The sequence below is a fragment of the Aplysia californica genome, unplaced genomic scaffold (assembly GCF_000002075.1).
Source record: "Aplysia californica isolate F4 #8 unplaced genomic scaffold, AplCal3.0 scaffold00519, whole genome shotgun sequence".
In the NCBI taxonomy this organism is placed as follows: Eukaryota; Metazoa; Mollusca; class Gastropoda; order Aplysiida; family Aplysiidae; genus Aplysia; species Aplysia californica.
The window spans coordinates 135,354-146,011 of NW_004797789.1; the positions used below are offsets into that span (position 1 = coordinate 135,354).

At 39.4% G+C, this 10,658-nt stretch overlaps 1 protein-coding gene across 1 annotated transcript in view; it reads left to right on the forward strand.

Annotated features, from left to right (window-relative positions):
* Nucleotides 1–10,658, forward strand: part of LOC101854599 (very long-chain specific acyl-CoA dehydrogenase, mitochondrial) — a 34,974-nt gene that overhangs the window by 4,344 nt on the left and 19,972 nt on the right. The window contains exons 3-11 of the mRNA XM_005106207.3: nt 424–544; nt 1,493–1,557; nt 2,280–2,388; nt 3,573–3,799; nt 6,119–6,232; nt 7,123–7,208; nt 8,269–8,363; nt 8,955–9,058; nt 10,541–10,645. Of these exons, the coding sequence (XP_005106264.1) occupies nt 424–544; nt 1,493–1,557; nt 2,280–2,388; nt 3,573–3,799; nt 6,119–6,232; nt 7,123–7,208; nt 8,269–8,363; nt 8,955–9,058; nt 10,541–10,645 (1,026 nt within the window). The remainder of the gene's footprint in view (nt 1–423; nt 545–1,492; nt 1,558–2,279; nt 2,389–3,572; nt 3,800–6,118; nt 6,233–7,122; nt 7,209–8,268; nt 8,364–8,954; nt 9,059–10,540; nt 10,646–10,658) is intronic.

The window sequence follows — 10,658 nt, forward strand, 5'->3', positions numbered from 1 at the left end:
TTTTCAACAACAAAATGAATATATGGCCTGTACAGGGGTGTGATGCCTTGACTTTTATGTTTACAAAAAAAAAAATCTATTAAAATACATTAATAGTATTTTTTCTTCATTTTGTTGTTGAAAAAATTCCTTTTTACACGATACACATGTTCAGATTTTCTGTGTATCGTTGGATTATATGAAGATCTTGTGTTTGCCATGGTGCTCTCTCTACTTATGCTTTAAAACCCCCCCCGGAATATTTACTGCTTCTTGTGCAGTAAATAGATTTTTCATGAATTGAATTAATTAATTAAAATTAATACATTTTTCTTGATCCCAGAAGGGCAATTTGATTCACAATTGCAAACCTACATCAGTTCACAGAACATTTGGAGATTGATTTTAATGAAGACTTTTTATTCCATTTTCTGTTGTGACCAGGAGTCTTCCCAACAGGATGGTTCGGAGAAGAAGCAGACTGCCAAACCTGATTCCAAATCCTTTGGTTTGAACTTATTCCGTGGACAGGTTTCAGCCGATCAAGTGTTTCCATATCCAGAAGGTTTGTGGGTCCAGATTTACACGACCCTACGTAAAATTGATTTATGAATTATCAGTGATGATCTGAAAAGAGTGGCAGTGTAAAAGTTACATTATAATGAAAAGCTTGAGTTGTAGGGAAAAAGAATTTTTACCAAGTTCTGTCAGAAGAAATGAGTTTAATTTTGTTTTTAATTAGTAACATTCTTTTCAATGTTTTCACCTTTTTTGATTGATTTATAAATACTCTTTCAATGTACGTTAATGATACTCAGTACTAAACTTTACGTTTTGCAAATTTTAGTATATATTGCTTTTCTGTACTGCTGGTGCCAGAGCAGGTGTTATGACTGTGTGGTCCTGAAGTCTTGAATAAAAGTCTGTGTCCTCATAATCGTGTAACATGTTGGTATCAGTCTCAGTAACCTGCCTGTGGATGGTTGGCGGGTTCTCTGGTGTGGTTTGCTCCTTCTTTTCTATCAAACATATACGCTCGTGGATGGTTGGCGGGTGCTCAGGTGTGGTTTGCTCCTTCTTTCCTGTCAAACATCTATCATCTTTATCTCTCCCTCTTTTTTATGTTTGTTACTCTCTTGTTACACCTCTAATCTTTGGCACTTATGTGACCTCTTTGTGTAGCAAGTGCCAGAAAACGCTTATTAAAACAAAAAACATCAACGCTCTTTTTTATCTCTCCTCCTTTTTGTCTTTGAATGTTACGAGTAACACCTTTAATCTTCAGCACTTTTATGACTATTTATATTGCAAGTAAAACTTTTTACGAAAACTAGAATTAACTTACTACTTTACTTTTTACTTTTTCGTACTTGGAGAAAACTGCATCTCCCCTCGACGCTTAACGGCAACAGAGGATGAAGAAGTATAAAGTAAAGTAAAACTAGAACTAAACTGTTAAAATGAGAAGAGAATTTGGACGTGTGTGCTCAGCTGTAATTTGTTTTCCCCACAGTTTTGAGTGAGGATCAGAAACAGGAGCTGCAGGAGTTGGTGGACCCGTGTGCCAAGTTCTTTGAGGTGAGCTGAAAAAGTACTTTGGTTGTTTGTTTTTTTGACTTCTTAAAAATAAATATTTTATGAAAGGTTTAAAGTACAGTTGAAATTTATACACAACTTTATTGTAGATGTCATGAAATTACATTATATTACTGTTTGTGTGTATTTGCAATACATGTTTATTTACCACAACTAATTTGTTAACTAAATCTACTTGTGTTCTGGAAACTGATTTTTTTCCCCCAAACTCTTGTTTTAAGGGAAGATGTTTGGAAAAACTTCTGTTTTTGATCATGGCATGGTTGGTAGGTCTGTAAATATAGCCGTGAACCTTACTTGTCTAATGTTGTGTATGGCGGATCATCGATTGCACAGTCTCGATTGTCCAGTGGTTAGGCTATTGGGCTCGCTACCAAAACATCGTTAGTTTGAACTCCGTTGAGGGCCCCAAAGTTGCGTCTTGGAAAAGGCAGTTTCACCCAGGAGGAAATGGGTACCCTGCTGTAGATACCGAAAGATCTTGTCAGTTTGTTAGTGTTTAAGCGCTTAATCGGCTACTTGTTCTGTCACTGTATGCTTTAAGGGAAACTTAGAATGTTTTCTAGAGTTCAGGGGTCTACTGGAGTAATAAAATAGTAAGAAGGACTATTTATTATAATTATTATTATTATTGTTATTATTGGCATTATTACCTAAAGCAGGCCACTATGTGCTATTTACAACCTGTTGTATCCCCATCTCAGGAGGTCAACGATGCATCCAAAAACGATCAGTTGGAAAAAGTGGAAGATTCCTCTATGGAAGGTCTCAAGGAAATGGGAGCTTTTGGTCTGCAAGTACCTCAAGATTTGGGTGAGCTGCTGTTGAGTCTTTTGTTTCTTACATTTTGGTGAAGAACAGGCGAGGATGATTTGTTTGAAAGAGTTCTTAGTTGGTATTTTAGAATAACATAATTTTCTATGCCCTTCCAATGACTGTTCATGTGTATGGGCGAGTGTGTTGGTGTGTATGTCTGCGTGTGTGTGTGTGTGTGTGTGTGTGTGTGCGTATTTATCAGGACACAGCAAATTTGTCTTTGTGAAGCTCAATATATTATCTTATATCTTATTTTACTGAGTGCTTCAGTTGTAAAATAGTTTCATAGTTTCATTTACACTGTTGGTCGCTCGTTTCAGTGTAAGTAGAAAATGTTGGTTGCCATCATGGACGTCTTGTTATCTTCCTCTGATTCAGTGGCTTCAATTACTAAGTACAGTCGGACTTGTTCTAACTCCACCCCCCCCCCCTCGGGGCAGTGCCACTGACTGTAGTGTCTTTAGGCCATTCCCAAAGGGGGGGGACATTTCTCGTTCAAGCACAGTAGAATTGTAAATGGGCTGATTCATGTCACTCTCATAACTGTGCCTGATCTACAACAGGGAACTGCTGCTTTTTCTTTCCTATTCCTTACTATTGTCATTTTCCTCTACTTCTTTTGTATGTTTGTCACTCTCTTGTGACTTGCTATTTCCGGGGTGCCTTGATAGTCGAAGCAGACCTTGTGCTGTTGAAGCTAGAGAGGTGAGCAGAGTAAGTCTGATTCCCTGTAAAGACTTCTCTGTTGACACCCACCCCTTGGCGCTCATATGACCTTATGGAGTTGCAAGCGCCGTAAAACCCTCCACTATAATAATAATAAAAAACAAAAAAAACCTCCGCCTGTCCATGACAATCTCCAGTACCAATGGTCACTTCCCACTTCCATCCTTCCTGCTCTAACGCACCCACCCCTACCCCCTGTCCAAGACAATTACCTGTACAAAGTACCGCTCCCCACTTCCTATTTGCAGGTTTATTTTGTGTGGTTTTGCTTTTGGTATTATAGTGGCACTGTCTAGGACGTCTTGTCTTTCTAAGATTTTTCTCTTTTTCTCCTTAAAAATGAGTGGCCATCTTGGACAATTTTGACTGTATTTCTGTTGTCTGATTTATCCATGGCATTCAGAATGAATTTGTGATGGTGGAAATGTAAAAACAACTGTTTGAATGTTTTCCAGGTGGCATCGGTCTGACCAACACTCAGTACGCACGGCTGGTGGAGATCGTCGGGGCTCACGACCTCGGTGTGGGCATCACCCTCGGGGCCCACCAGTCTATTGGCTTCAAGGGCATCCTGCTGTTTGGCGACAAGGAACAGAAAGAGAAATACTTACCGGCTTTGGCGTCGGGGGAAACGATAGCTGCTTTCTGTCTGACCGAGCCGGCCAGTGGCTCAGATGCCAGTGTGAGTGGTTCAGGGTTTAAAAAAAAACAAAATCTATTCTTTGTATCGTGAGCAGTGTGAATTTTCGGAAGTATTATTTAGGAATAAGAACGAGAGGTGCTGTGACATCAGAAAGGAAGGGAGTTGTAAATGTGTGCATTGTTCTTTGGGGTCTTTTGGGAGGGGGGGGGGGTTGGAAAAACTCTTTCTTTAGTTTTTGTTTTGTTTATTGTTAAGGCGGTTGCAGAGAATTGTTTGTCATTATATATTTTTCCTGATGTTACACTAACAATTTTTACTAAGTTTGGATAGTGACGCTGTCTAATTTGGTCTGTGCATTCTACTTGTCTTCTGTGTTTCTATTGTTGTAACCTGTATGAATTGTTGTCTTTAAAAAAGCTTTCTGTTTGATAGGGGCCTTGGTATGAAATTCTCCTTCTACTTGTATTCAGTGTTATTCTTACTGTGATCTGTTTGTGGTTGAATGTTTGGGATATTATATGGACTCTCGATAAGATTCCGCTCCAGTTTTTCTTGTTAAGAAGAGCAATCTTGAATGCACTGCCTGGCAATGTAAGAGAGATTAAATCTTTAACCCTGCTAGCCTTCAAAGTTCTTTTTTTTTTTTTTTCATTCTTCTATATTTTTCATCAGAACACAATGTGCTGTGAAATGTGTTGCTACCAGTACAGTCAAACCTGCCCTGACGGCCACCTCTATAAGACGGTCACCTGTACAGACGGCCACTTACCATTTCCCCCCTTGCGTTTTTTCTATATAATTTAACTGTGTAAAACGGGCACCTGTCCAACGCGGCCGCGGCCATCATATTTTAACACACAACCCCTATCATGCAAAGCAATAACACCTGTCTTAGATGGCCACCTTAGTGACTCCATTACGTTTTGTCATAAATTGTGCATTGGCCCCTGGCGTTGTGGGCGAGCTGTCATAATTTAATCACTTGTCGATGTTACTTTTTTGGTAGTCCCTCCAACCGATCATGTTGCGTAGGCCCCTCCCACTGTTGACCAATAGGTACCAATTTTCAGCTGCTGGTGAGGTAAGCGTGTGATCCCTCATAAACCATAGCCCCTCCCATAACTCATACACAAATCGTAAGTGAGATGAGTGGTCACTGTTTACCCAGTCTGTAACAAAGTAACAAAGGACGTCAACATGAACTTGTGACAGAAGCGTCGCTCGTTTCTGAGTGGTGGCGACCCATGTGTTTGTTTTAACATGGCACTCGGTCTTATCGTCTGATATATTTCGTTTTATTGTCACCCTTGAGCAAAATCAGCAACAAAATAAAATTAACAAATGAAATACAAACCAATTACAACAACAAAAGCATCAACAATGCGGCTACTTACGATTGGGACCTCAGATGGGAATGGTTTGTTTTCTTCATCTTGATCAGTCCTGCCTAAGACGGCCACCTGTCTTATACGGCCACTTTTCTCCTCGACAATGGGTGGCCGTCTTACACAGGTTTGACTGTATTTGTAGAGGTTTCAGGTGGGTGGTTGGCTGGTGCTCTTGTGTGGTTTGCTTCTTCTTTCCTATCAAACGTCTTTTGTCTTTATCTCCCCTTCTTCTTTTTTGTGTTTGTTACTCTCTTGTAACACCTCTTATCTTCGGCCTTTATATGACCTTATTGTGTTGTGAGTGCCGTAAAGCACTTACAAACCCCGGGGCAGTGCCTTTGACTGTAGTGTCTTTAGGCCATTCCCAAAGGGGGGACATTTCGCGTTCAAGCATAGAAGAATTGTAAATGGGCTGACTTATGTCACGCTCATAACTGCCTGATCTACAACAGGGAACTGCTGCTTTTTCTTTCCTGATCCTTACTATTGTCATTTTCCTTTACTTCTTTTGTATGTTTGTCACTCTCTTGTGACCTGCTATTTCCGGGGTGCCTTGATAGTCGAGGCAGACCTTGTGCTGTTGAAGCTACAGAGAGGTGAGTAGAGTAAGTCTGATTCTCTGTAAAGACTTTTCTGTTGACACCCACCCCTTGGCGCTCATATGACCTTATGCAGTTGCGAGCACCGTAAAACCCTCTACTATAATAAAACAATAAAACAAGAAGGTTCAGACAGAACCTGTGTTCTGTTATTGGGTTTGGGGGCTACATGAATGTCATCTATGTGTATTGTTATTTTAAAATGTTTTTATTTAAATAAAAAAAAAATGTCCTTATTCTCCTGACTTCAGTCAATCAGGACAAGGGCTGTAATTGTGTTTGAGGGCTACATAAATGTCGTATACATGTATTGTTATTTAAAAATGTTTTTTTGCAAAAAAATAAATAATTCCTTGTTCCCTTGATTTCAGTCAATCAGGACAAGGGCTGTTATGTCAGAGGATGGGGAACATTTCATCCTGAATGGCAGCAAGATTTGGATCAGCAATGGAGGACTGGCTGAAATTTTTACAGTTTTCGCTCAGGTTTTTGTCATTGTTTTAAAAAAGTTTTAAGGCGTTACGATTTATTGCTGCTTGTGCTTTTGCTATGGTTCTCAATCGTGGGGGTCATGGACTTTGACTCTTTGATGAAACTCAGCTATGTACTAAAGCAGAAATCTTATTGTATGTACGGATGGTTGGAAGTCATCACTGGTAGATCTTCTTTTCTTTACTTCTATCTTGCTTTTTCCTTGTACTGGGTGGGTGGCTTGAGGGTGCCACCAGTAAGTCTTATATTCCCCCCTAAGGTTATTTCTGTTTCTACGTCTTACCCATTCCTTATTATTAATAATAATAAATAGCTTTTGTATAGCGCATACCTGCGCTTGACATCACGCTCTATGCGGTGTACATTATATTATTACCCCAGCAGACCCTATAACACTCCTAAACATTCTCGGCTTCCCCGGAAGCATACAGTGCAAGCAGCTGATTAAGCGCTCAAACACCAACAAACTTGACAAGATCTTTCGCTTGTATGCACCTGGACCTTGTGAGTGCTCTGGTGTGGTTTGCTCCTTCTTTCCTATCAAACATCTGTCGTCCTGATCTTTTTTCCTTCTTTTCTTTTTATGTTACTCTCTAGTAACACCTCTAATTTTTTTCCAGTAACATGACCCTATGAAAACATAAAAAAAAACCTGAATGGTGGTTGTTTTGTTGCTGTGCTAGTCTCTTCCTTCTAAAAATCACGTTTTTTTCTTGTGTGTATTCGCTGTGCCTGTCTCTTCCCTCTAACAAACACGTTTTTCATTATGTGTATTCGCTGTGCCAGTCTCTTCCCTCTAACAAACACGTTTTTCCTTGTGTGTATTCGCTGTGCCTGTCTCTTCCCTCTAACAAACACGTTTTTCCTTGTGTGTATTCTCCAGTGTGAAGTCACAGACCCAAAGACGGGGGTCAGCAAGGACAAAGTGACAGCATTTATAGTGGAGAGAAGCTTTGGAGGAGTCTCAAAGTGAGTTCTGGAAATGTTTACATGGTCTTTGACACATACTGGTTAAGTTGAGATAGTCTCCTCCCCCCTGGCTGATTTTTCAAATTCCTGCATGTCTATATGTGAGGCAGCGTGGTGGAATCAGGCTCTCGTCAATTTTTGGGCAAGTAGAGTTATTGGTATTATCTTAAAGCTTGTTCACTTGTCTTTATTTCAATGAAAAAAATATCCTCCATTTATCTTGAGTACAAGTCGAGATATTTGCGAATGAAGGACGTGGGGTCACCTGTTTTCAGAGGTAAAATTAGTGAGAAAATGGCCGCCAAAGATTGGTTATTTCCTTAGCTTAAGAGTCTGTGGTAACTGAAAATTGACATTTTTTGTGCCTTTAATCAACGTTTTTAAGAAAAATCCACAGAGAAATGAGTTCTTTAACGGGCATGAAAGGTGTTGAGCTAAAAAAACAAAAATTTGATAATAATTCACAAACCTGCGGAAAAGTGCAAGTTTCTTAATTTTGATTATTTTGACAAGAGCCTGATTCCACCGCGCTGCCTCACATATGTGTTACAACATGACAGAATAGTCACGTGTCATATTTTGACAGTATAACAATACGCGTTTCACCAAAAAATATGTTCAAGCCCTACAAGTGGATGGAAACAGTTTGGTTCCAAAGTTATCATCGCTTGAAGTTCAGATTCCGAAACTCACTGTTTTGAGAAATTTGAGGTTTTTGACTGATAACCCAAAACAGCTGACTGTGGGAGATTGAGTTTTATGGAGGGGGAGGTGGGCAAGGGGACCTAAGTTTGTTAGTTTTGCTCCCCCCCCCCCCACACACACACACATAGACACACCATGTTGTGATTTATTTGGTGCCAGATATTTGTAAATTGAGGAGGAAAATGTGTTATCACGGTAGCCCCCACTCATGAGGCGGGAAAATTGTATGGAAATGATGGTGATGAAGATGATGACCACAGCAGGAAAGTTGTATGGAAATGATTGTGATGAAGATGATGACCACAATAATGTTGAGAACGGTGTCGGAACGGAGATGTTTCTTTAATCTTTTCAGTGGTCCTCCAGAGAAGAAGATGGGCATCAAGGCGTCCAACACTGCTGAGGTGTACTTTGAGGACGTGAAGATTCCCAAAGAGAATGTTCTTGGTGGTGAGTTCTCCATGCTTTGGTGTAGTCTTTTGCAAAATATATTTTAATACCCTGCCCCCCCCCCTCAAGTTGGATGATGTTATAATGTTGCTGGAAGGCCCTACTTTTCTTCTTCTTCCTTACTACCCTCCCACCCACCAACCCAACTTGGAGGCAAAGATATAAATATTTTTTTACCTATCCAATGCATGATATTTGATTGGAAACATTTCGTTGTTACTGGTAAGTCTTTGTTTTATCACAGGGGTAAAGCACTGGTTCTTATTATTGTATTATTAGTATAAACACATTTTTAAATGTAAGACCTCATTGATAACCATGAGATAATACGGAAACTTCAACGTTTTATTATAAATTTAGAGAAAGGAGTGGGTGGGTGAAAGGTGTTGCTGATAAATTTGACTTCTTTCCTTTCCTTTTCTTTTGCTGTTTCTGTGTGTGTGTCAGTGTGTCTTTCAATTACACTGCTCTTAGTAACCATTCTTCTGTCTATGTACCTCTCTTTACTCAAACTCATTAGTGATGGAAATATTTCTGTTTATCTATAAATGCTTTCTGGTTAAATTATTAAAATATTTTGTTTGTCTTCAGGTATTGGTGGTGGTTTCAAAGTGGCAATGAACATTCTGAACAATGGAAGATTTGGCATGGCTGCCTGTCTAGCCGGGACTCAGCGCTACTGCATTAGCAAGGCTGTAAGTTGTTTAAGAGAAATCTTTGTTGGTGAAGTGTTTTGCTTTGAAGTTAAAAAGTATTGGTTGCAGTCTAAATTGTCCAATATGGCCCCCGTTCAGAGGACGAGAAAATGGAGTTTTATCTACTTCATAAAATGGAGTTGTGAACAAGAGGTGATAGTACATTAGTACTTTCTGACAGTTCCGTACTTCATCCCCCATCATTATCAACTCCATCTGTAAAAAAGTTCAATAGCGTAGGGCTGCGGAAATTCCATAACATAGAACCCGTACTCGCCTTCGTATTTCAACTCGTCTTGTATAAGCTCCAGATTTTTATGGGAATTCTCTCGGCAGTAAGTTAATGTTATAGAAACCTCCCAGATTGTGCATCAGTTGAGTGTTTCGGAATATGTGAGGCAGCGTGGTGGAATCAGGCTCTCGTCAATTTTTAGGCATATTGAGTTATTGGTATCATCTGAAAGCTTGTTCATTTGTCTTGCTTTCAATGAAAAAATTACCCATCCATCTTCAATAGAAGTGGAGATCTTTTGGATGGAAGGAGATGGGGTCACCCGTTTAGGAGGTAAAATTAGCAACAAAATGGTTGCCAAAGCTTTGTAAATTCCAAACCTGGAGAGTCCATGGAAATTGTAAATTTATATTTTTGAGCCTTTAATCAGCGTTTTCGGTGACATCCTCAAAGGAATGTGTTTATAAATGTACATAAAAGGTGTTGAACCTAAAAACAAAAAATTGATAAAAATTTCTAAGCAGGGAGAAAAGTGCTGTTTTCTTCGATTTCATTATTTTGACGAGAGCCTGATTCCACCACGCTGCCTCACATATGATTACTCATTGTGCGTGGTATTTGTCTACTTACTATAGTGCTGGGTATTTTGTTCATTCTAACAGAGAGATTATTGAAGGAACTTGAGAAAATACCATTGACAATGTTATTCAAGTTATCTCTCTACTATTTTTTCAGCTATTTCTTTTTCTTTTTTTTTAAGAACAAATTGTGCGGACATAATATTTCTCTGTGTAACATTTGGAATCATTTTCTACAAGAAAAAAAAAGGCTAGTTTGTGAAAAGGGGGTGGGAGAGGCATTACTTTGTTTGGATGTGCTTGTAGTTATCTCAGCCTGCAGTAATAAATTCTGTGTCTCACTCATCATCACCTCAGCCAGTCTTTCTTCTCAGCCATCCTCCTACACGTGTAAGGCCCAGGGCTGTTCTCACTTTGCCCATAACAGGAAAGGCTCTTATACAATTTAATAAAAAAAAAAAAAAAAGAAAGTAGAAAATGAAAAAAAAAAGTGCTGTATGGTTGGAAAAGAAAAGGTAAAACAGAAGACGATAGCAGATGCTGAGATCTCTCTAAATAAGACTTCACTACATATTTATTTACTCCTCCTCTGTCGTCCTCTCCTTTCATTCTTGATTTACTCCTGTGACCTGTTGATTGTTTGTTTGCTGCTTTTGTCCTCACATCCTATAGGTGGAGCACGCAGCAAACAGAACCCAGTTTGGAAGAAAGATTGAAACCTACGGAGCCATCCAGGAGAAAATTGCACGAATGACAGTCCTGCAGTATGTCACAGAGGTGAGGACGGGGG